This window comes from Petaurus breviceps, unplaced genomic scaffold (genome assembly GCF_028583685.1).
Source record: "Petaurus breviceps papuanus isolate PSGF00001 unplaced genomic scaffold, PetGlider_PUasm1.0 90903, whole genome shotgun sequence".
Taxonomy (NCBI): Eukaryota; Metazoa; Chordata; class Mammalia; order Diprotodontia; family Petauridae; genus Petaurus; species Petaurus breviceps.
Window position 1 is genome coordinate 13,774,101 of NW_027187376.1, and position 25,884 is coordinate 13,799,984.

The following is a 25,884-nucleotide window of genomic DNA, read 5'->3' on the forward strand; positions in this document are numbered from 1 at the left end:
GGTATCACTACTGCAAATACTCCTTCACTTAACTCCTCTCCCCATATTAAAAACTGAGAAAAATAAAGTATGATAAGCATAATCAAGCAAAATAAGTCCAGTGACCATAACCAAGTGTATGTCTCTATACCCTGTGTCCATTCATCCCTGTCAGGGATGGCTTACAGGCTTCGTCATAGGTCTGATGGAAACACAGCTGGTCATTGCATTGAACAGAGTTCTTAAATCTCTCTAAGTTATTATTCTTTGCAATGCTGATGTCCTTGTGTAAAGGTTTTTTCCTGGTTCTGCTCACTTCTCTTTCTGTCAGTTTGCTCTACCCAGGATTCTGTGAAATTGTCTATTTTATTTTTAACTAAGAAATAATATCCCATTACATTCATATACCACAATTTGTTCAGTCATTCTCCAAATAAGAGGTATTCTAAGATACCCCCTTAGACTCTAGCTCTTTGCTTTTCTTTTTTCCCATCTTTAAATCAGAATCAGCAATTTTTATTTTGCTTTTGACTATTTCTTCCCCAATATCATCCTCCATCTTATTCACTTCCTGATGGATTCTGAGTCTGATGGACTCTTACACTGTACTCTGTGTGTATGTGCTTAAGTCTCCTTAGTCCGTTCCAGAAAAGAGTGAGGTTCATCTGCCTCTGGGGCACAATCCCATTATCTTGCCCTCGGTGCTTTTATACTCTTCTTCTCTGTACCTCCAGAGAAAAATTCAGCTATACTTCCTCATTCCTCTGTTCACTTCTCTTTTTCCTCTTCAAACCCTCAGAACAGAACCAGCCCACCCCCAGTCGACATTAACTCTCTCAATGCCCTTTTAAGACATGAAGGTTCTGAAGGGACAATTACTTTCTTCTTTATTAGGATTTTATCTCTCTAGGATTCTCTGCACTCTTCTTCTGTTTGTTTTTGAAATTTGCTGCTCAGCTCTGGTCTTCTCATCAGAAATACTTTCTATCAAATCTCAATTTCCCCCACAGCATGATACTCATCTTGGCAGGACAAATGGCTTTTGATTATAAGCCTCTATCTTCTCCCTTTTGGAATATTACATTCTACGATGTCCTCTCATGTGTATAGTCGAACTGCCAGGTTTTGAGTGATCCTAACTGTAGTCCCTTTGGTAAATGAATCGTTTCCTTCTAGATTCTTTCAGAACTTTTCTCTGATGTGAAAGCTCTGAATTTTGGATGTGACAAGCCTGGTACTTTTCTTTTTGGGGTTCCCTTTAGGATATGATTGATGAATTCTTTCTATATTTATTTTGCCCTCTGCTTCCAACAGATCTGGGAATTTTTGTTTTGTGACTTCCTGAAATATACTGTCCATGATTTTTTGTTAAACTTTGTTTTTAGGGAATTCAATGATTCTTAATTATCTTTCCCTAAACTGGTTTTTCAGGTCAAATGTTTTAATATTAATTGCTATTTTTCTACTTTTTAGTCTTTTAATTGCTTTAATATTTCTTACTCTCTTACTGAGTCATTGATTTCCTTTTCTGTTGGTTCCAGTTCTCTGGGACTCCATCGTTTGGGTAAGGTCTCCCAACTTTCTTTACTAAGCTACTTATTTTTTTTCCAATTCTTTCTTCATGCTTTTATTTCATTTTTAATCTTTTTCTTTATTTCTTCTAGGTATTCGTATATTCCCTGCAGAGAATCTATTTTTTTCTTTGTGTCACTGATTGAAATTGTTATGGAGTTACACTTTTATTCTTTTAGGAGAACTCTAGATTTGCATTAACTTTTGATATTGTTTAATGTTTTTTTTTTTCCTTTGATTTTACTTAGCAGCTTTAGTTCTTGCCTTGGAGTTTTGTTCCAGGGTACTTTTGAGGGGAGTGGTTGAGTCTTGCTAGGCTTCACCCTGGGTCCTCTGAGTTTGGGGGCAGACCTCCACTTCCTCAGTTAGCCCTCTCTGGATCTTTGAGGTTCAAATCACTTAGTCCTACCTAACAACAGAAGGCTTAAAAACCATATGATTTAACCAATGTCACTTAGTCAATACCAAATTCATAATTGCTATTTATATTTAAGTTTAAAGATAATAGTTTGGTTTATTTTTCTAGCTGGATGTATTTTAATAATAGGCTCTAAGAAATCATTAATAAACGAACTCTTATAATATGCATTCCACAATTAAAAGCTTAAGTCAACACTGACACAGAAACTTCTTGTGCAAAGTACACATAAATTAATGTTTAGATGTTTGTAGTTTAAATATAAATAAAAGAAGAAATTATGATTATGCTCATAATACTCTGCTGGAGAAATCTTAACATAATTACCAAAGTTATCATTAAAGGCATTTCAGCAAGTTAGTAGTGGACTTCAATCCACCAATCATCCACCAATCAAGTTGGTAGTCAATACTTCAAGACCAACTCATGAATTTTACTAGTGTCTACAAATTAAACTAGCTTAATTATTCTATACTGAAAACTGAAGACACTAAGAGAGTTATGATTGCTTTGGAGATATAAGCACATTACTATCATACTTCTATCTTATAATAATTTAATACCTGGTATCAGCAACTCATTGATGATATTTTCTTGGAAAAGTTGATTAAAAAGCTCCTGAGGGAAATGTTTCAACACACAAAACCAGTACATTGCCTTCAACAGGTTTGAAGATGAAATTTTTGGAAGGTAAGTATTCAAAGCACTTGTGATAACCTGTAAGAACCTTTGAAGAAAGGAAAGACTATAATCAGAAATAAAAAAGAAATAAAACCACCATAATAAAGTCAAAGAAACTCCATAGTCACTTTTTTTAAGCTCAAAGAAATGGCAAAATAGAAATCATGAATGCAAGCAGGTAAATCTCTCTCTCTGGGGTGTGTACAGTGATGTGGCCCAAAGCACATGTGGTATTTCAAAACATAACATATCTACCAGTTCCCAGTTATTACTCTTCATACTCACTGGATCTACTTAATATGGCTGGTTCCTAATGTTGGACGGAATTATAGGCATGCTCCAGTCATCCAGAGATGGAAGTTATGCTCCTCCCTACAGGTATTTAAGTGAGCATAGAGGTTTTAAGAGCTGGAAAAGATGGTTGAATAGGAAGTGAGAGTGAAAGGAGGGCAGAGATGAAAACTGAGGTCTAGTAAAAATCTGTGGACAAATGAAACTTTTTTATTTATATATTAATCTGTGAGACTACTTTTTTTTTAATTTTTGGTTTCTAAAAAAAGCAAGATGGAAATCTGAACCTTTTATGGACTAAAACAAAAGAATTTCGTGAAAACTTTTTGGGTGTGTGTACACACATACATACATATATACATAAACATATACACATGTGTATATCTGTGTAAGTGTTCAAAAATGATTGAGCCTTATCTCTTCTCCTTCCCTATTTGTGTCATTTTATGACACCCAAATCATGATGTTCACAGTCCCTGAAAATACCCTGTGCAATACTACCTTGGTGTCTTTTGACTCAATTCAGTTTAACAAGCATTTATTAAGGAGCCACTATATACAAGGTCTTGTGCTGAGTACTAGGCAAAAAGGAAACGCAAGACAAAATGAAAAGCAGCCCCTCCCCTCAAGAAGCTTGTATTCTACCTAACATTTACACAGGTAAATAAATATAAGTTAAGGAAGCAGTGAGCACCAACAATGAGGGAGAACAGAAAAGGTTTTCCACAGGAAGGAGTGCCAGAGTTGAGAGCTGAAGGAAGCTAAGAATTCTAAGGCAAAGAGAGGATGTATACCAAGAAAGCAGTACAGTCTGTGCAAGACAGAGATAGAATGCTGACTAAGGAACTTCTGTTCCTTCTAACCATTTTGGCTAGAATGTAGAGTATGTGAAAAAGTACAGAAGAACAAGACTAAAAGTGAGGAGAGTTTAGATTTTAGTATTAGGGGCAATAAGGAACCACTGAAGCTTCTTGAGCAATTACATGGTTTAGGAAAATACATTTAGAGATAGGAAGGACCTTAGAAACTGTTTAGTTCGACCCCTCTTATTTTACAGATAGGGAAACTAAAGCCCAGAAAGAGTAAATGATTTTGCCCAAGGTCACCCAGTAATAGAGCTGGGATTCAAACACAGGTATTCTGACTCCAAATCCTAAGTTATTTTTACTATATAATCCTGCCTTCCCTCAGACCTGAACTTTAAAAAGTTTATTTTGGCATTAGTGTAGAGGATGAATTGAAAAAGAAACAAAACAGGAATGAGACCAATTAAGAGGCTAGAGGTGATAAGGACCTGGTATGGTAGCTGAGAAAGAAAAGGGGACGCATGCTCAAACTGTTACTCCACCATACAATACCTACCTCTCCCTCTCTCTCTTCTCTACCCTACTTATAATCTACCCATTCCTCAAAGCCCAGTTCAAATCTCAATTACTATGTGAAGCTTTTCTTACACTGTACTTACTCTATAGAAAAGATTTATCTAACACATATATTTTTCTGAGCTGTATAAAAGGAAAAAAAAACAGGATGATGCTTTCACATCCTCACTACTGCTCTTCATCCTAGATGTTTAACTGACTAGACTGGTCTATATCCAAACCATTATTACCAGATTTGACTAGTGCCTTAACTCCCTTCTGTCATCAACTGAAGCAGTTCAATGACTACACACCCATTTATTTCATCTTCTACTATCCAGGTACGAGGAAAGCTCACATGCCTGGCTGGCGAGGTTCAATCTGACCCAAAGTGAGGTATGCAAGTAAGACTAAGCCAGCATGCAGCAGATGTGCCGATGAGCCTCATGGACTTAGGGCACAAGACCAGAATGCAAAAGAGAGAAGTAAAACTATGAATAGGAAAGTAGAGAGAAGTCAAGGGGTAGAGGCAAAGAGGGCTCATGTTCATAGAATCCAACTACAGTGTGGGGCCAATATCAACAACTAAAGTTAACACTCACCCTTTGAGCTGAAAAGTGTAATGAATAGGATGGTAAGGCAGATGGTATTAACTGAAGAAGTATTACATGAACAAGAACTAACTGGCATTTAGACTGCACTTTACAATTCATAAACCATTTTACCTAAATTATTTCAACTGAGTCTCAAAAGAACTCAAAGTATGTAATACAGGTTTTTTTTTACAGATGAGGAAGATAAAGTTCAGAAAGGTTCTTTGAAGTCCATGGTTGGGGCTGCTAGGTGGCGCAGTAAATACAGCGCTTGTCCTGGAGTCAGGAGGACCCGAGTTCAAAAAGACTTACTTGCTGTGTAACCTTGAGCAAGTCACTTAACCCCAATTGCACTGCCAAAAAAAGAAGTCCATGGCCATGCAGCTAACTAACACCTGAATCAGAATTAGAACCCTCATTGTCCTGACTTCAAGCCTAGTAACACAGTACTTCTCATAATCCTGAAGATTCGAGAAAGTAAAAACCTACCTTGAAATTCACAAATATATTATTGAATACCACAAATCAACATAAAGAATCTTGTAGAAATAACCTAAATTAAATTCATTAATTAAAAAATAGTACTTACTGTTGGTTCTCACATTCATTGACATGGTTAAGAGAGGCATATATACGAAGAATACATAAAATATCTTTCTGATTTAGAGACTGAGATATGTCCAACACTTTCTTAAGAAACAAGTCCATCAAACCAATATGTCTAAATCTCAAGGCCTCAAAAACATTTAGAAGAGAAAGAACCTAAAGAGAGAAACAGAAACACTGATAAAAATCTCAAAGGATTTAATCAACAGTCTTTTGTTGTTACTGCAAAGAAACAGAAGTAGGGAGTGTTCATCAACTGGCAAATGGTTGAACAAACTATGATATATGAATGTGACTGAAGTAATGATGAAAGGCATGGGTTCAGAGAAACCTTGAAAAGACCTGTATGAAGTGAGCAGAACTAGGAGAACAATTTACACAGTACCAGTAACATTATAAAGACAAACTTAGAAAGACTTGAGAACTCTGATCAGTGCAATGACTACCCATAGTCTCAAAGGACAAGTGAAGAAACACCCTCTCTACCTACTGATCAAGAGGCTATGAACTTAAAGTCTAGAATGAAACATATATTTTTGTACATAGCCAACTTGGGGTTCCTGATTTTTATCTAAGGGTTGTTTCAATTACTCCTTTCAACTGAGGTAAGAAAAAGAAGAGGATATGGTTATTAAAATAAAAAAAAGGTAAATAGAGCATCTTTAGAAATGTAAGGAATCACAAATAAGCAGGACTGCTCTGAAAGTTAAGAGTTTTTATATTAACAAATCATAAAAAAGGAAAGAAAATGCTTTTGCTATTTGTCCCCTTCTAGACCTAAGCAATGCTTAGGTATCTTTAGCCTTGTCTTAGGTATCTTTAGGTAATCTTTAGCCTTGTCTTCTTTCCTTTTATTCCATTTTTTAAAAATACTTATAGTCCTGCTTTTTCTAATTCCACATTATCAGGTTTTTTCCTATTTCCTTTCACATTTTATAATTATTTTTTTCAGGACCATAACATCTGATTAAAATTCTACAATTTATTCAGCTATTCTCCAATTTTTTGGTCATAGAGGTTATTTTTTTAATAGCTATTACAAATAGAATACCTAGAAATATTTTTTTACAACTAGGTTCTCATTTCCTTTTTATGAAAATGTTTTTAGAGTGGTCATAGCAATGGAATAATTAACAAAAGAGTATGATCAATTTTGCGACTCATAAACTGCCATATGGTTCTATAAAATGGTACTTTAGTGAGTAGAAGATAATATAAGGTTATCTTGATTTGCCTTTTTCTGATTATAAAGGAGCTTGAGCTTCTTTTCCACTGGTTACTGTTTATATTTCTTCTTTCATCAAACTGCCTGTACATGATCTTTGACTTCAGTTCCACTGGAAAGTGTACATAAATATTATATATGTGATTTACTTCCTTACACATTCTCTCTTAACTTCTGGCAAGTTTGCAAATGATATGATGGTACACTTAGACAATCAGCTAAAAAAACTAGTTGAAATAATTAACAACTCTAGCAAAGTTGCAGGATACAAAATAAACCCACATAAATCATCAGCATTTCAATATATTGCCAACAAAATCCACAGCAAGAGACAGAAAGAAAAATTCCATTTAAAATAACTGTAGAAAATATAAAATACTTGGATGTCTACCTGCCAAGACAACCCAGGAACTATATGAATACAATTACAAAACACTTTTTATACAAATAAAGTCAGATCTAAACAACTTAAAAAATTATTAATTGCTTATGGGTAAGCCAAACCAATAGAATAAAAATGAACATGCCATACCAATCAAACTACCAAAAAATTATCTTATACAGCTAGAAAAAAATCATAACAAAATTCTCCTGGAAGAACAAAAAGTCAAGAATTATTATGGGAATCAGTGAAAGAAGGTAGCCTTGCTGTACTGAATCTCAAACTGTAAATTAAAGTGGTAATTATCAAAACAATCTAGTACTGGCTAAGAAATAGAGTGGTAGATCAGTGGAATAGACTAGATACACAATACAATCCAATAAATGACCATAGTAATTTAGTGTTTGATAAACCCAAAGATCTAAGCTTTGGGGATAAAAACTCATTGTTTGACAAAAACTGCTGAGAAAACTGGAAAAAAGTATGGCAGAAACTAGGTATAGACCAACATTTCATACCAAATACCAAGATAAGGTCAAAATGGGTACAAGTTTTAGACATAAAGGGTGATACCATAAATAAATTAGGAGAGCATAAGGGAAGAATTTAAGACCAAACAAGATATAGAGGGCACTACAAAATGTAAAACTGATCATTTTGATTATATAAAATCAAAAAGGTTTTGCACAAACAAAACCAATGCAACCAAAATTAGAAGGAAAACAGAAAATTTGGAAAAAAAATTTATAGCAAGTATCTCTGATAAAGCCTTCATTTCTCAAATATATAGAAAAATGAGTCAAATTTATAAGAACACAAGTCATTCCCTAATTGAAAAATGGTCAAAGGATATGGTCAGGCAGTTTTCAGGGGAAGAAATCAAAGCTATCTATAGTCACATGAAAAAATGCTCTAAATCACTATTTATTAGAGAAATGCAAATTAAAACAACTCTGTGGTACCACCTCATACCTATCAGATTGACTAATATGACAGAAAAGGAAAATGACAAATGTTGGAGGGGAAGTGGGAAAATTAAGACACTAATGCACTGTTGTTGAAGTTGTGAACTAATCCAACTATTCTGGAGAGCAATTTGGAACTTTGCACAAAGGGTTATAAAACTGTGCATACCCTTTGATTCAACAATACCATTACTAGGTCTATATTCCAAAAGACATAAAAAAAAAAAAGAGAGGGCGGGGGAGAAAGAACTAATTGTACAAAAATATTTATAGCGGCTCTTTTTGCCACAGCTAAGAATAGGAAAGGGATGACCATCAATTAAGGAATAGCTACACAAGCTGTGGTATATGACTGTAATGGAATGTTATTGTGCTATAAGAAATGAAAAAGCAGGATGATTTTAGAAAAACTTGGAGAGACTTACATGAAATGATACTGAGTGAAGTGAGTAGAATCAGGAGAATATTATACAGAGTAACAGCAATATCATTCAATGAAGAACTATAAATAACTTAGCTATTTTCAGCAATATAATGATCTAAGAAAATCTCAAAGGACTATGATGAAGCATACTACGCCCCTCTAGAGAAAGCACTGAAGAATGCTATTTTTCACTTTCTTTCATTGTTTTTCTTTTGATTCTTCTTGTATAAAATGACTAATATGGAAATGTTTTACATATTTGTACATGTATAACCTATATCTGATCGCTTACCATTTCAGGGAGGGATAGAATTTGGAACTCAAAAAATTTTTTTTTAAAAGTTAAAAAATTGTTTTGTTATGTAATTGGGAGAAAAATAAAACACATTTTTAAAACACAGGAATAAAAATAATTTTTGGGGTGGTTAGGTGGTGCAGTGAATAGAGCACTGGCCCTGGAGTCAGGAGGACCTGAGTTCAAATCTGACCTTAGACACCTAACCCAAAAAACCTAGCCATGTGACCTTGGGCAAGTCACTTAATCCCAATTGCCCTACCTTCCCCTCTCCAAAAAAAAAAAAAAAAGAATTTTCCATAATTAAAAAAAATTAATAAATTCTTGTTTACTTGTTGACTTACCTTGTCTCTTCTTTTAATTAGTGTTCTGACTTTTTTAGTATTTCCAATTTTAGCTAAATTTCTTTGGTCACTTATTTTCTCAGGGTATCTTAAAGGTTTCATCTTCTCTGGTTTCCTTTTTTCATCTTTATTGATTCTGGTATTTTGGTCAATTCAATAGTCTACAAGATTTTTAATTATTCAACTGTCCTTTCCTCATTTAAAACTTTTAGTTGGTTCACCCTTTTTTGATTCACACTTGATTTTTATTTCCTCTCCCTCATATTTAATCAGCTGCAAAGTCATGTTGATTCTTTCTCTGCACTGTTTCTCTTATAAATCCTCTTTTTTGTATTTACATAGTCATTGCCCTAGTAAAAGTCCCTCATTGCTTCTATTATCACTATAAATTAGCCTCAAAATCAATCTCCCAGATTTCAAGTTCACTCCTTTCTTACTCTCTCTCAACAAAACTGCTAAACTCATATTCCCAAAACACAAATTTGATCACGTCACTATTCTATTAAAAAATCTTCAATGGTTCCCTATTGCCTCTAGGATAAAATGACAAAATCCTCAGCTTGATCTTTTCTTCTATTTCTGTTATTCTGCTAAAACAAATTTTGTTGGGTATGGTGTTCTAGTGCCCAAAATGTAACTGGGAAATGTTTCACAAAATAAATAAAAATATCACAACACCGATGATGTTAATTTGAGCTTTCCTATGTCAATGTTACCCACAAGATCCAGTCTGACATCACTAATCTACACTTCTGAATGTCATGCCTCCCAAGTGCCATCCTTTATAACAAAGAAAAGAGGAAGGGAAAACAGTTCTGTAAAATAAACAGTACAGGGAAAAAGTCTGACATAGTCAGTGTTTTGCATCCATAGTTCCCTAACACTGCAAAGGACAAGGAAGCCTTCTCATACTTCTTCTTTTGGGTTAAGTGTAGCATAATTTCAGAGCATTCACTCATTTTTAAAAAATTATCATTCTATCATTTATATTGTTGTATTCACTTTGTGTACTGTTTTCCTGGTTCTAATTATTTTACTATAATCTATTATTCCCATGCTTCTCTACATTTATCATATTCATCATTTCTTATAGCACAGTAAAATTTTGTTAATGTACATACGACAACTTATTTAGCAATTCTCTAAGCTATGGATATCTACTTTGCTTCAGCATTTTGCTTACAAGAAGTATTACTATAGATATTTGGTGTATCCAGCCTCAGACACTTACTAGCTATGTGAAGCTGGTCCAGTCATTTAACTTCTGTACGCCTCAGTTTCCTTAACAGTGAAATGAGGATAATAACAGCACTTACCTCCCAGAATTGTTGTGAGTAATATTTGAGTGCATGTCAGGTACTTAATAAAGACTTATTTCCTTCCTTCCTTCATTTTCTGGGTCAAAGAGCAATACTATTTTAATAAGTTTCTTTGCATACTCAGAATGACTTTTAAAGCTCCCTACAATAGGAATTTTATTTCCAAAATTATTCCATTGTGTATGTAGGACTTTTTTTTAGTTCCTTCTATTCTTTTTGGTGTTTCTCTTTAATATGGTTTTTGTTTTTGTAAGATAAGTAAGGATCCTGGTTCCTGATCCTGTTTCTCTTGAATCCTCTCAACTCAAAACATCTTAGGTTCATTCATTCTTGAAATATAACCCCCTCTACAGACTTAAGGGTAGTAGACAACTTTTTGCTGATGGAAAATAAAGGCATAAAATAGTTACCGTATCAGTGAAAATATAAATCACCTTAGAATAAAGGTCTCTGTCTCTCTTTTGCTTTTCAGAAAATATATGTAAATATACAAATATATAAAATATACATAAAAAATACAGTTTTGGAAAATGTTTCAACAATAAACAAGTCAACTCTAGGGGCAGCTATGTGGCGCAGTGAATACAGCACTGGCCCTGGAGTCAGGAGGACCTGAAGTCAAGACTGGCCACAGACACTTAACACTTACTAGCCATGTGACCTTGGGCAAATTACTTAACCCCAACTGCTCTGCCTTCCCCCGTCCAAAGAGCAAAAAAACAAAAACAAAAACAAAAAACAAGTCAACTCTAGCTTCTGTCTGAACTGTTACACACAAGGGAATGTCTCAATTTCCTCTTCTGAGATTCCTTTTCTCTAAGAATTTAAGAGGTATACCTTCTGGGAATGGCATAAATCTCTAAAAGTGAGAGCAGAGTTAAATTCCTATGATGAAAACACATTTCCCAGTGTATTTCACATTTCTTTCTTTGCCCCTCTTCTTTATTATATGAATTTTTTTTTTGCCTTTTTGGAGGGCAATTGGGGTTAAGTAACTTACCCAAGGTTACACGGCTAGTCGTTTTTGTGTGGGTGTTAAGTGTCTGAGGCCGGAACCGAACTTGGGTCCTGCTGACTCCGGGGCCAGCACTTTACTCACCCACCTCATGAATTTTTTTTAGATTCAATCTCAATGTATAATGTTTCATCACTTGCTCTCTTCCCACAAAGGCCATCGAAAAAAAAAATAGAAAGGTTATAAAAAGTTTTAACATTTACCTACTTCTGTATTTCAGAGGGAAATTCTTACTCCATTAATGTCCTTAAAGTGAGATTTAAAAAAAAAAAGAACCGAACTTTGGGAGTTAAATCAAGTTTTAAGTAAAAGAAACTATATTTCTCCTGCAGTTACCTGAACACCTAACTAAATTATATTTTTCAAAATGAACTCATTGTAAAGGTATCTTAATTTGGCTTAATTTGACCAAAGTAAGTAGAATCGCAGCTACAGCATTAAATACCTATGCAAGCCACCAAAGATGACTTAAAAAAAATAAACAGAATCATAAATACCCGTGTATGATGTTATCTTGACTTTTTTAGACTCAGACATTGTAAAAGACAATGGTGCATCAAGAACCACTTAAAGGCATTCTGTCTGGCATTTCAAGCTTTATGATGTCGCAACATCAGAAATTCAAGAAGCACAATGCAGAGAATGAGTCACTATTACCAGGTTTATCCTGTAAAGTCAGTTATGAACACTCACTTGTTTCATTTTCCACATATCAAAAGTTGTAGTTACATAGTCAGCAATTGCTGTAAAGAGATTCAGGTTTTGGTACTGGAGATCCCTACAGGACTGCAGGATGCTCATCAACATCCAGAAAGGACATCCATGGATATTAGCTGTCAGAAAGAGGTTAAGAAAGAAAAAAGAACGCAGTCTGATTACAGAATTCAAGTGCCAGTGAAATGTATATACTTGAAATAAAAAGCCCTCCAAACCAGTAAAATTTGCCATCAACATTGAAACTATTTATAACTATGACAAGAACACCTCCAAACATTCCTCAAACAAAGGCCCTAAACTTGAACCAGGCATCATTTCAGGGACATGGTGTAAGGGTTATGGGATTTAAAGATCTCCCATGCCCCATGGACGTGCTGACATAGCAGAGCAAGAGAAAAAAAAGCCGAGCTAACGGTCCTGCGGTTGGCAGTTGGTGGCAGTTGCCTTTTTTTTTTTTTTTTTTTGAGTTAGGACTCCGGCTGAGCACTGCCAGGGGCCGGAGCTGCTGGGAGCGCTCTTCCAGGACGCTGGGTGGTTGCTGTGAGTGGGGAGAGGAGGACCTTTGCCTGAGGTAGCCTGTTCTGTTTTAAAGGCTTGAAAATGTGGGTGCTTTCTACTTTATCTACCTGTGCCAATGTCATAACTACTCTGATGGCTTTCACTTTCTGGTTTTGGGACTCAGTCTTTTGGTATCTTAATAAATTTTCTAGTTTATTTCCCCAAATGGCAAACCTGACATATTTTGTGATGGATAATTATATCAGCATATTTGTAATCTCTATAGGCATTGTGAATATGGCATTGCTGATACACATGGGCATAATGAATGGGAAAAGGTCACTTACCAGCGACCATTTTACTGCATTTATTCAGGAGTAGGAGAGAACGGTGGTTCAGTGCAGCCAGGGCACCAAACATGTGCTGGCTATTTACAGGAGAAAATTTATCTAATTCTTTCAAGGCTTTTACCTGAAAGAAAGTAAAGTTGAATTCCTCTATTTATATCAAATAAAAGTAATAACAAAAATTTAATTTTTCTTAGTTTTTTCCTACAACTTTTTTAGTTTTCTTTCTATTTCAAGAAATAGAGTGAAAAAGGAGTTTGAATAAGATTATAGCAATCCATATTCAATACAAACTGGCTCTTGTATCAATGACGCTAGCAAATACATGAAGATAGAGCTAATCCCCACAAGATCTCATTATTCTAGTGAAGTCTTTGCTACTGAAGTTTACTATAAATTGATATAAAAGGAGTAACACCAACCTTGGAAGGACCACTGAGCAGAAAGAGCCCCCACTTCTGCTACATGTGTATTCACATATGTTCAGAGTCTTTAAGTAACTAGCTACCCAAAGCTTTAGCAAAGTTCAATCTTAGCAGTCTAGACAGGAGTAAAACAAACATTACAAGAAATTCGTTTGTTTAGGACAGCAGAAAAAGGGTCTTATTAGTCCTTGTTCCATTTATCAGCATTCCTTGTGGAAAAATAATATCTAATTTAATCATTCACCAAGTTAGTTACTTACTGTTCAGAAAGGAATTGACTTTAGTGACAAGCACCTTTTTTTTTGCAAACACCCAAAAGAAACAAGTCAAATTTAGCTTCTTTTTCTTCCTTTACCTCTATTTTCTTTTTAAGAGGGTATGGGGCATCTTTTCCAATACATTTCATCATGGTTTGTAGAGTGAAGATGTGTTCTATTGTCCAAATTTGTTTATCAACTAATAGCCTATTATAAAAGAAAATAAATCTTAGAATTGCAGAGTTTTAGATCTGGTAATCATACTTAGAAATTATGATGTCTCTTCTTATCCCTCATTTTACAGATAAGAAAAATGAGGCCCTCAGAGGTAAATTAAGTAATGATTGGCACCACAGTTAGTGACAGACATGGAACAAGAACCAATGTCTTCAGACTCATACATTGGCCACATTCTACTGTGCTACAATGAATGGGAACCACAAAGATAAAGACTCTAGAAGAATAAAGAAATGAAACATCAATGTGATTGGCCTAACGGTGGCTTAGTAAAAGGATATCGTCCTTTTAAAATATATATTAGTAGAATATTTAGAATTTAATTTGACTCTCAACATTACCATTTCCTTTTGACAGCAATCCTAATGTAAATAATGATGATGTAAGGGTTTTTTTTTTTTCAATCCAGGGTCAAGATGTTAAATTGGACTGAAACTTTTATTTATGAATAAATGTACTACAAATGCAACAGGTTCCTGATGGCACAGTGCCTAGTACACAGTGTCTACTTCATAAGTATGTGTTGAACTAAATTAATTTAATTGCAAGAAAGAAATTCTTTGAAGAGAAGACTCCAGAGATGTCTCCTTACCGCAATCCTGCCCGAAGGGCATCCACATTTTTGCTTTCCTCCATGGCTTCTAAGGTACGAGATAAAACTGAAAGACATGTCTCATCACATTCATTGATACGCTCCTATTGAAACATATTGACATAAAAAGATTATGGCTAAATATTCTATTTTAGTTCATCTTACCCCAACTTATGAACTGAATCAATATTTTAATAATTATGAATAGCAAAAATGTATCCATCATCTTCAGAGAATGATATATTTCTCATAAATTTCATATAAAAATTTTCTAGGTAAGTGATGCTTACTCCTTTCAACTGATAAAACTTTTTAAAAAATTACTAATTTTTATTTTGTGAATTTATTTCATATTTCTTTTTCTTCTTACATATTAGAATTAACATATGACCTTTTCTTGATAACTCAGATCACATTATAAAGATCAGTAACTGAAACAGACCAGAACAGTCACAGAGATTTACAACACACACACACACACACACACACACACACACACACATTTACTGCTAAATCATCAGGCTTCCATCAACTCCAGCTTTCCAAAGATATATTTAAGCTAGAGCTGATGGAAGCCTGATGATCTAATAGTAAGAGTGTTACACTAATCCAAACAAATTTTAGCTTTAGTATGCCTTTGCAGAATGTACCTAACAACTCATATTCACTGTTCATCAAAATGATAATTAGCTCAATTAGATAACTGTTTGACATTAGTAACTTAATAGCTTTTAATAGTAAACCACACTCAAACATACTAAGCAGGTAGAAAAGATACATATGCAGAAGGAAGATGAAAAGATCTAAGGCTCACAGGAGGGAGAAGACATATACACACACCAACAAAATATTGTGAGGGAGTAGAGGCTGCAAATCACACTATAAGTTATCTCAGGGAAGATAAGACAGAGCAATAATGATACTTTTGCAAGGGATCTAACAGACCAGTCTTGTTGGAGTATATCTGGGGGTCCTGGCAAGGTATAAGATGGGAGGTTTTTGTTTGTTTTTTAAGATTTAACTCTTCAGGAAGAGATTGAGAACAAGACAACCAGAGATGAGAAAAAACATGGTTGGGGTAGGGGATCTGCCAAGGCAAGGAAGAAGTACCTTAGGAGCTCCTCTCTATTCCACAAAGGAAAAATATCTCACATAAAATCCCCCATACCAAAACAAGCAGCAGGAGGAACATAAAAAAAAAAAAAAAAACCCAAAACAAAAAAAAAAAAAAAAACCTAACAAAAACAAAAAACCAACTTTAACTCATTGGAATATATGTCTGTATGTATATGTATTTTTTTTTCAAACTGAAGACTACATAGATCTAACTGGCACTCCCTACTTTCCCATACAGAGAAGACAATCTCAAATGTAATGGGACTCTAGAGGCCAAAGTAGACTACAATAGCTTTAAAACCAATGAGAATTGATTATTTGTAGCTAAAAAGCACAATCTTGAAAGATCAATCTCAAGATTTTTTTTTCAAGTTCATTATGCTTATATGAATAAAATACCTAATTGAAAGAAGTCTAATTTTAGCCCAAGTTAAAATTGCAGAGCCACCAAGAGGTAGAATTAAATGTTTTGTTTAGGAAATCTTTGTATAGTTTTAAAATGTACAATTTGAATAATATTACGACCCATCCTGATGCTCCCTCAAGAATCTAGGATGCTAATTTTGGTATGAAAGAGTTTTAAGGAATGATCAAGTAACCACCATTTGTTCAAAAGAATTTCATTAGTATCCATAGTTCCAATAATTATAGTTTTTATCATCTGCATCTATATCTTCAAAGAAAGTCTTCTGTTAAAACCTATATATTCAAGTTCTGGGCACCTGCACCAAATAAAACTTTAAGTTACTTTCCCAAAACCATCACTTGAATTTTTGAATAATGGAGTTTTCTCTCATAATAGTTAATAGAGCGAATAGTTTAGCTCACAACATTTAATTTTAATCGACATTCCTTTCTTTGATTTGCTGTATCGTAGGCTGTTTCACTGACCTGATAAGGAAAATCACCTATACGAATCCTAGTGTAATCCATGACAGGGCTATTTTTTGTGTGTGCTTCTCCTATAGCCTCTCAATTATCTTTAGGATAAAATACAATCTCCTCTATTTAGTTTTTGAAGCCTTTCACAATTACACACCAAACTATCTTTCCAGTCTTACGATATGCTATTCCCAGCTTTCTCTGTTCCACATAACACTCCACCATTTGTTTCCATGTCTCTGCACTGCCTACCCTGTAGGCCCAGAATGCATTCACTCATCACCTTTGCATACTGGAATCTCACTGTTCTTCCAAGACACAGCTCAAGTATCACTTTCTATATGAAGTCTTTCCTGGTCCCCTCCCCTTCCAAATCACCTGGCAGAAAATTACTTTGTATTTATTCTATATATTTATATATGTACTTGTATACTCCCTTAGAATGTGAGCATTCTTCCAAATAGGGATTGTTTCAGTCATTGTATTTGTATCCTAAGCATTAACACAGTGCCTGACATGTATTAGGAACTTAATCATTGTTGATTCACATACCCAGCAATATTCCTTTTCATACATTCCTACCCTGTAAATCCCCTACCCTGCTCTGCTTACCTTTCTCCCCTTGCTTTCTGTATTGCAACTAAAAATTGGATTAAGAAAGATCAACCAGTTACAAGGTTTTAGTAGTAAAGATAGGCATATTTAGTAGTCAAGATAGAATTTAGTTTAAAAAAAAAAGTTTCCATACCACAGGATTAAAGGACATTCTTGCAACATACATTAATTGTGTTTAAGTATAAAAGACAGTAACATCCCATTGTCCAGAGAGCCTTTCCCAAAAGTACTGAGGGGGAAAAAAAGACATGTTTGCTAGGCTACACATGTAAGGATTTCACTTCCTGTTTGTCTTACCTGCACTACCCTCAGCAAGACCTGAACTAGATAAGTGTTCTGAGGGATTCCGATCTTGATCAAAGCATACAGAGTGAACATCAACTGTTGAAGCTTTACAATCTTAGCTTCTTTCATTACTTGGTAACAGAGCTGATTAAAAGCAGGATGTTCATAAAGCAACTGTCTTTCAAAGCGCTTCTGGTCTTCAGACATATTTTTAGCAATTTTCCACATAGTTATAAAATAGGTACAGCTGGAAAACATAGAAAACTTTGAAAATATGTCCAATACATCACTCATAGAATTACAATGATTAATGAGGTGCTTTTGTTTGACAAAGTCTAACTGCTTTTCCTTTGGGGAGAGATCATTTTCAGTAGGGACCATCATTTTCTTCAGCTCATCAACAGCAAGTTGAGGTGTTGTATCTGACACAAGAAAGCACTGTGAGTCAAAAGACAGTCGTCTAGGGTGTAGGAGTTTGCCAAATGAAGTTGATGTTAACGTGTTCAGTCTTCTTTTTTGGATTTTATTGCCTTCCAACTGAAAAACTAACGTACCTTGACAGAAAAATCTAACAGATGATTGAGGTTTTTGAAGAGAGTCAAAGAAAAGACAATTTTTTAATATGCTATTTTGGTAGGTAATTTTTGATTTATGAAGCTCCAAAGGGTCTCCCTTCATCATTGTTCTAATGCTTGAGAAACCAAATGGGCAAATGTTTAGATTCGATTGTCTGAAGTTCCATAAAAAAGAACTTGTTTTTTTATTCATCTTGCTATGCTTTAAGATTTCCTGAAAAATCACCAACAGCCATAACTTCTCACAGTCAAATCAGAAGAGGTTCATTATTTTCCCTCTAAAAATAAAATAGAATAGATTAGGAAAGTTTTCAAAGAAATACACAAACAGAAAATACATTGTTAAATCAGACTGAGACATACCTAGAATATCCTCTTCAATCATTAAATACTTCCATTAAAAGAATACAGACAATGTAATCCTTTATCTAGGCTTCTGTACATTCCTTGAATACAAGCATCCTTCTCTTTTAAAATATTTTAGTATTATTTCAATAAACCTGCTATTCCATCAGCTCAGGTACTTTACCTATAGGGGTAGCAACTTCTCCTGTCATAGTAGATCATCTTCAGGAGCTGCTGTGGTTAAAAAAAGGTATTCACCAGTGGCCAGCCTTCTGGTAACGAGCCTTTCTCAACTGTATTAGAAGAGGAATCCCTTGGATAAATGCAAAACCCATCCCTAGATTTTTATTTTATGTATTTCTAGTTTGGTAGGCTAAAGCTTTACTGGCAGCACAATCTTCATAAACATAAGGTTACTTCCATGCTAACATAAGGCATGAGAACAGGACTTCAATGGATGATGCTTGTTATCATTAATTTGTTTGCTGAAAACTGACAAAGTACTATGGTAGTTATGTTTGTATAACTACAAGATAGCAAAATCAATCTTTCATATTCTCTTGAATTTAAAGATTCAAAATACTACCACCAAACCAAATGAGAGAAAACTGGATTTTTAACTGAAATCTGCATTCAGTGAGAATTTCTCTGAGAAAGAAACATTTTTAACAGTAAACTGAACTGTTTTCTTTAATGAAAACAATGATAAAGACAACTAGCTAGTTCAAGCATAGCAGGATCTACTGTAAGGCAGCCTGATAACTAACGGAAGAAAATTCATCAAAGACTAGGATCACAAGATTTAGAGCCAACAAAGACCTTATAATCATCTTGTCCAACCCCTTCACTCTGCAGATTAAGAAATTGCAGCTCAAAAGGTTAAATAATTTTCTCAAATTCATATAATAAGTAGCAAAAATAGTATTTGAACCTAGGTCTTCTGACTCCAAATCCACTCTTCTAATACATCACATGCCCGGAATTACTTCATTCAGAAAACAATGAGCATCTATAGCACTTAATGCATTTGCAAGTATAGAAACAGATAAAAAAGATAAGTAAAATGAAGTCCCTATCCACAAGGTACTAAGAAAGTTAAGTGACATGTCCAAAAAAAGAATATGGTTCAAACCTTTGAAGAGTAAATCTAGGAGAGGTAGAAAAACTCTATAATTAAAACAAACACTACATGTGACAATGCATTTGAGCTTGTGGGTTTACTGCTCTGTTAATCTGGTTAATTACTAAATATTTCAGCAACAACAGTCAACACATCTCTTTCACTGCTAGAATGATCCACACCAAAGAGACTGTAAGGTGTTTGAGGGCTTTGTTCACTTATCAAACTTTTTTGAATCCTTCACAAAATCTAGTACAGTACAAAGCAGGCCTCAGGTTTTACCAAGTAAAACCAAGAAATAAGGACTTTTAATTCTGGTTTAGCTATTTACAGCCCTGTTCACATAAGCTATGACAGAATTTCAACACTTTTAAATACATGGCTTTGCTTTTCAAACCTTTTTTGGTAATCTTTGGATTTCCTTCAAGTAGAAAATACAAAATGCTTCCATATAAACTAAGTACATAACAGAACCACAGAATATTATACCTTCAAGGAATTTTTAGAGATCTTAAGTCCATAGATTCCAACCCGATCATTTTACTGATGAGAACAATGAAGCATAAAGGGCTAAGTGATTTGCCCAGGGTTACGTAGTTAGAGTATGACACAGGTATCAAGTCTTAGGTGTAATGTGAATTCACATCTTTCTGACTTCAGATGCCCTAATCCCACCACCACACTGATGTTCATTTATTCCAAGTCCTCTAATTTTAGATTTAAGCAAAATGTGATCCAGAAGTGAAGCAGCTTACCCAATGTCACAAAGCATTAGGATAAACATTAACATTATCAGTAGTAGTAGCAGCAGTAGCAGTAGCAGTAATAGTAGAAGATGAGTACTGAAATCAAATGAAGAATAAAACTGAGAAATACATATTTACCAAATATTTTAACCAATATCATGGAAGATACGATGTTTAAGATCCAAAGAAAATTTAAAATACATTTGTTAACTGGCTACTATGTAGCACAAAGGTTCCTAACCTTTTTTGTATTATGAACCCCCACTGACAATCTGGTGAAGTTTATGGACCCTTTCTCAGGATAATGTATGCAACTGCATTAAAAAAATAAAAGAAAAACAGGGCGTCCAGGTGGCGCAGTGAGTAAGAGCACCAGTCCCAGAATTGGGAGACCTGAGATGGGTTCTGGCCTCAGATACTTACTTGGCACCCACACAAAATAACTGGCCAACCTTGAGGAAGTTACTTAACCCCAACTGCTTTAAAAAAAAAAAAAGAAAAACAATTATATCAAAAGATAGTTATCAGGGGCGGCCAGGTGGCTCAGCGAGTAAGAGCACCGGCTCCAGTGTCGGGATGACCTGGATCAAATCCAGGCTGAGATACTCAGCACCACACCCAGAAATAATAACTGGCCGTGTAGCCTTGAGCAAGTTACTTAACCCCAATTGCTTTAAAAAAAAAAAGATAGTTATCAAAATATTTTTTTCCAAAATAACAATTTCCCCAACCCCGCTGTTAAGAACCCCTGTTATAAAGGAACCTTTTCAAGATTTCCTCATGACAGCATGGTTTAAAAATCTTAATTAAAGATGACATGATATTAATTGCATCATGTCACAGAACAAGTACAAACCCTCCTCACTGAATTCCATAGCAGCTCAAAAGAAATTGGTATAATTATCTGTATTGGAGAAAAAATGTGTACTAAAAATGCTTATTTCCCAGATTATGACAAACAGTTGGTTGATCAGCATACCCTGGATATAAGATAATTAAATCATAATCAACCCAAAAAAGCAATAGAAAGTGGATAATGGGAATATGTAAACCCTAATCATTATTAATGATGTCTTAGAAGTGATGTAGAAAATGTCATTGAAGGCAGTGGTTCTTAAACTGTGGGTTTATGGGGTCTTGACCCACTAAAGTTTAAGAAGAACTAAAGTGGTCAGGAATGGAAAAGGTTTAAGAAACCCTGATCTAAGATAGGTGTATGACTGGAAAAGAAAGAAGGTTGGACAGGTTATATAACAAGAATGAGTTAATAAATGGACAGCTCAATTGGTATTTTGGGATAAACAAGCATTTATTAGGTACCTACTATACACCAGAAAATGTGATAGGTACATGAAATAGTCCCTGCCCTCAAGGAACTTATGTTCTATAGAAGATGACAAAATATACACGTGTAAGTAAAATACATACATGCATTTAGACACATGTAAGTACAGACAAAGTATATACAATATAATTTGAGGAGGTCTATCAGCTTAGGTGATCACAAAAGCTTTCATGTAGGATGTGGCCCTGGAACTGAACTTTGAAAAAAATAAGGGTCTAAGAGTTAGAAACGACAAGGTATACATTCCAGGTATGGGGGACATACCTGTCAGAGGATGGAAGGTCACGTGTGCTGTGATGAAGAGCAAGAGGACTAGTTTGGCTTGTACTGCTGAGTGGGTAAAAGTGAGTAATATGTAACATGTCTAGAAGGTAAGTTAGAATCAAGGCCCATTAAAACGATAAACAAGAATCTGTACTTGGTACATTAATCAGACCTAATCACTTTGGCAAGAATGTCAAGCAAGGACTAGAGAAAGGTCATAAGGAGGCAAAGCCAATGAGTAGGAGGCAAGGCGATTATTCCGGTGGGAGGAACCAGGACTTAAACTAGCAGTTAGCCAGGGGAACGCAGAGGGAATTTACAACTGGTTGTATATGTAGGATGAGAGTGGGTGAAAGGGGAGGATGGCCCAGAGGGTGTGAATCTGCTGCACCAGAAGGATCCTACAGACAGAACAGAAAGTGGGGAGTTTAGAAGAAAGGCAGATTTTGGGCTGGGTTCTGTGGTGCAAATGTTAACTTTTAAGATGCCTATGGGACATACAGTTCAGAATGTCCCATAGGAAACGGAGATCCCAGACTAGAGCTTATAAAAGAGACTAGGGTTAAATGCAAAAATCTGGGAATCATCTGCATGGAGATCGTAACTGAACGTGGGAGAGCTGATGGGATGACCGAGAGAGAGTGTGTGCAGAGAGAAAGAAGGGCTCACGACAGAGCTCAGCCTATAATAACCAGTTATGATGTTCCAGTAGGAGAGATAATGGAAAGAAGAGACGTAAATGAGAGTAATGTCGTGAAAGCTGACAAGGAAACCGCATCTAAGAGGACAGGCTGGTTAATGAATAGCATCAAGTGTTTCAAAAAGGTCAAACTGAACCTGCACGCCATTCGGCACCCAAGAAATACTAAGACTAACAGGTGTAGTGAAGGAAATGGGGGCCGGGGGGTGATTGTTGCACGCTGTGGTTTGTTTAAAAGGGTAACAAAAGCCTGGATGTTTCCTAAACTCCCTTCGAAGGAGAAATGCCTCGAGAAGGAGGGGTGATGGGCAAAGACCGCGGGAAAGGCTCGGGACCTGTCTCGGAGGTGATTAGGAGGAGGGGATTAAGGAACCAGCCGGAGAATGAAAGCCCCGCTACTCGCGTGGGACGGAGGGAAGCACGAGGGCCCAGCCAGCTGCGCCCCGCGCTTCCCGCCCCACTTTGGGGGTGGGGGTGCCGGCCTGGGGCTCTGGGCCCCCTCGGGGCACGTGCTCCGGCTCGGACCCGCAGTTCCCAGCCAGTTTTCCCCGGGGAGAGCTCCGGCTCTGTCCGCTGGGCCCGGGGAAAGCCCAGCTCACTTCGGGAAAGTTCAGCGCGAAACCCTGCCCTCCCCTGCTCTCCCCACTCCAGAAAGAAAGAGAACTTCACGTCTCAAAAGAAGACCTGGTCACTGTCCTACGCGGAGAAGGAACCCCAAGCTTAACCGCTCAACTTCCACTCACCTTAGCCTGTCACGCGAAGAGATTCTGGAGGCCACCATGACACTTCCTCTTGCCGGTAGGGAGAGTATCGCGAGATTTACGGGATCCTCCGAGGGTCAAAAATCACCCGTCACTAGAAAGTCGGCGGAAGGGGAATATTGACGAGGGATTTAACTTTGGAAAAGATTTCGGTGGTCCTAAGATCCAGCTCTTACATTTTACAGCAAAGGCAACTGAGTCCCATAGAGGCAGTGTTGTGACTTGCCCAGAGTTACCCAAGCAGCAATTATCGCCCCCACCTCTTCAAATGACTTTGTATGCACTTTGTATTTACTGTTCGGTGCCACTATCTTCCTCTCTCTCCCTGGCTCCCCCAAAAGCATGGAAGCTCCTCCAGGGCAGAGACCTCTTGACTTCTGCCTTTAGGCCCCAGGCATCTACCATAATGGCCCGGAGCATAATAGGCGCTTAGTAAATTGCTTGTTGAATGAAGTGGCAGAATGAAGATTCGAACCTAGGTTTTCTTTGTATCTAAATCACTTGAAGAAGGCGTTTTTTATTGATGGGAAAGACGCCATCTCAGCAATAATGACCAGGGCAAGGAAGACCAGGGACCTAGGACAGGGAAATGTGTGTGTTTGCGAGAGACAAAGACAGAAAGACAGAGAGAAGGGGAAAGACGGGGGAATATGAGGAAGAGAGGGGGAGGCAGGGGCTGAGAGGCTGGGGGGTGGGAGGGAAGAAAGGAAAGAGACAGACAGACAGAGACAGAGAGAAGGAGGGAGGAGGAGAGGAAGAGAGACCGACACACAGAGACACAGAGAGTTTATTTGCTCTCGGCTTCTAGAACGTGTCCTAAGGCCGTAACTTAGCAACGAATCAGGGCTTCGCTACGTTCAGTTGCTTGGAGACGACGTCGCGTCTCTCTCCTCCAGCCTCACTCTTCCCCAGTCCCGGCTGTGTTGCCTAGAGTGGTCATGGCCAAGTTCGTTATTGCGGGTAAGTGACAGCCCACACACTCCCCACCCTCACACACACACCTGCCCGCAGCCTCCTCGGGGATCTCTCAGTTCCTATCTCACTGACCCTCTGCCTGTAGTCTGACGACTCAAAGTCTTTCTCTTCGGAAAAAAAAAGAGAAGCAGCGGCTTGTTCTTGGAGAAGGACTCGAGAGACCCACCTTGTTCTGCCCCTTGCGAGCTGTGCCACTCCGGGCTAAAACCTCTCTGAACCTCAGTTTCCCCATCGGTACCCATTCATTTGTATTTAAGCCATGTTTTTGTCTCTGTATGCCAGGGATCTTGGCATCTCCTCTCTCTCTAGATTCTTGAGTCAGAATTTATTTGATTTAGAGGGAGAAGCAGTCTTACTAGTCATCTAAGCCAGTACCCTCACTTTACATATGAGGAGATTGACATCCAAAATAAGTTTAATAATTTGCTCAAGTTTACCCAGGGAGTGAATGGCAAAGCCAGGAAACAAATTTAATATTCTTCCGGAAGACCTAGATTTGCCTCTCAGTTCTACTTCTTACTACTTGTATGACCTTAGTCATTTCACCTCTTTGTGCTGCAGTTTCCTCATTATGTAAATGACAGTGGATAGATCTCTAAGTCATTCCTATGGCTTCAACACAGCCCTCAAATCTCTCTCTAGATTTCAGACCTCTTTCTTCTGCTTCAGTCCTTTATTTTGAGCTGTCAAACCATCTCACTGACAACCAGAAGTCTATATCTAGAGTTGTATTTGTGATCTTTGCCCCCAAACTAATTTGCCTTTCTAAATTATTCCATATGTGGTAGCCACTTCCCCTAGTTTCCCAGGTTTTTAGCCTGGGAATTGTTTTCAACTTTTTCTTCTTTATCATCCTTTTACTTGATTTGTCACAAAGTCCAGTTTTTATTTCATAGAAATTTTATGTTAAATTATCCATTCTTCTCTATATTCACTGTCTACTATAGCTGCTCTCCGTGACTCCATTTTCTCCTTACTTATTGTCTGCCTCAAATACCACCATTAGAATAACATTAGAATAAACACCACTTCCATCATACCAGGCTCAAGAACCTTCCATGATAATGACTCCCTATTACCTGATTCCTCAAGTACTAATTCCTTGGTCCCTAATTTTATCCTATACTCCTTACACAATTTGAGAGTCAACTCACCTCCCCGAAGTAGGCTTGCTCAGCATATTTCATGTGTTATACCCATGCCATTGTTTATGCTGTGTTATTGTTATTGTTCAGCCTTTTCATTCATGTCTGACTCTGTGACTCTTTGGGGGGTTTTCTTTCCAAAGATACTGAAGTGATTTGCCTTTTCCTTCTCCAGCTCGGTTTACAGATGAGGAAACTGAGGCAAATAGGGTTAAGTGACTTGCCCAGGGACTTGACTCCATGCCTAGTGCTATATCCATTGTACCACCTAGCTGCCCCCTGCTTATGCTCTACCTCTTTCCTTTTCTGCTTTTCTGAAATCCTAGTCATTCTTCAAGGCCCAGATAAAGTCTCATTTCCTCTAGGAAGAATTATTTTACTGCTTTAGCAACATCACTATCTCCTCCTTCTCTCTCTCTCTCTCTCTCTCTCTCTCTCTCTCTCTCTCTCTCTCTCTCTCTCTCTCT

The 25,884-nt window shown here is 36.7% G+C and overlaps 2 protein-coding genes across 3 annotated transcripts in view; one reads left to right on the forward strand and one right to left on the reverse strand.

The window, feature by feature from the left end:
* FASTKD2 (FAST kinase domains 2) overlaps positions 1–23,436 on the reverse strand; it is a 36,499-nt gene extending 13,063 nt beyond the window's left edge. The window contains exons 1-8 of the mRNA XM_069075273.1: positions 23,280–23,436; positions 17,454–18,294; positions 14,544–14,647; positions 13,813–13,921; positions 13,033–13,156; positions 12,164–12,303; positions 5,485–5,657; positions 2,533–2,696 (exon numbers count right to left, since the gene is read on the reverse strand). Coding sequence (XP_068931374.1) covers positions 2,533–2,696; positions 5,485–5,657; positions 12,164–12,303; positions 13,033–13,156; positions 13,813–13,921; positions 14,544–14,647; positions 17,454–18,209 — 1,570 coding nt within the window. The 5' untranslated portion in view covers positions 18,210–18,294; positions 23,280–23,436. The remainder of the gene's footprint in view (positions 1–2,532; positions 2,697–5,484; positions 5,658–12,163; positions 12,304–13,032; positions 13,157–13,812; positions 13,922–14,543; positions 14,648–17,453; positions 18,295–23,279) is intronic.
* Positions 23,437–24,188: 752 nt separating this feature from the next.
* The window catches only part of MDH1B (malate dehydrogenase 1B), a 31,030-nt gene continuing 29,334 nt past the window's right edge, over positions 24,189–25,884 (forward strand). For both annotated transcript variants that reach the window (XM_069075113.1, XM_069075112.1), the window contains exon 1: positions 24,189–24,257. In XM_069075113.1, coding sequence (XP_068931214.1) covers positions 24,236–24,257 — 22 coding nt within the window. In that variant the 5' untranslated portion in view covers positions 24,189–24,235. The remainder of the gene's footprint in view (positions 24,258–25,884) is intronic.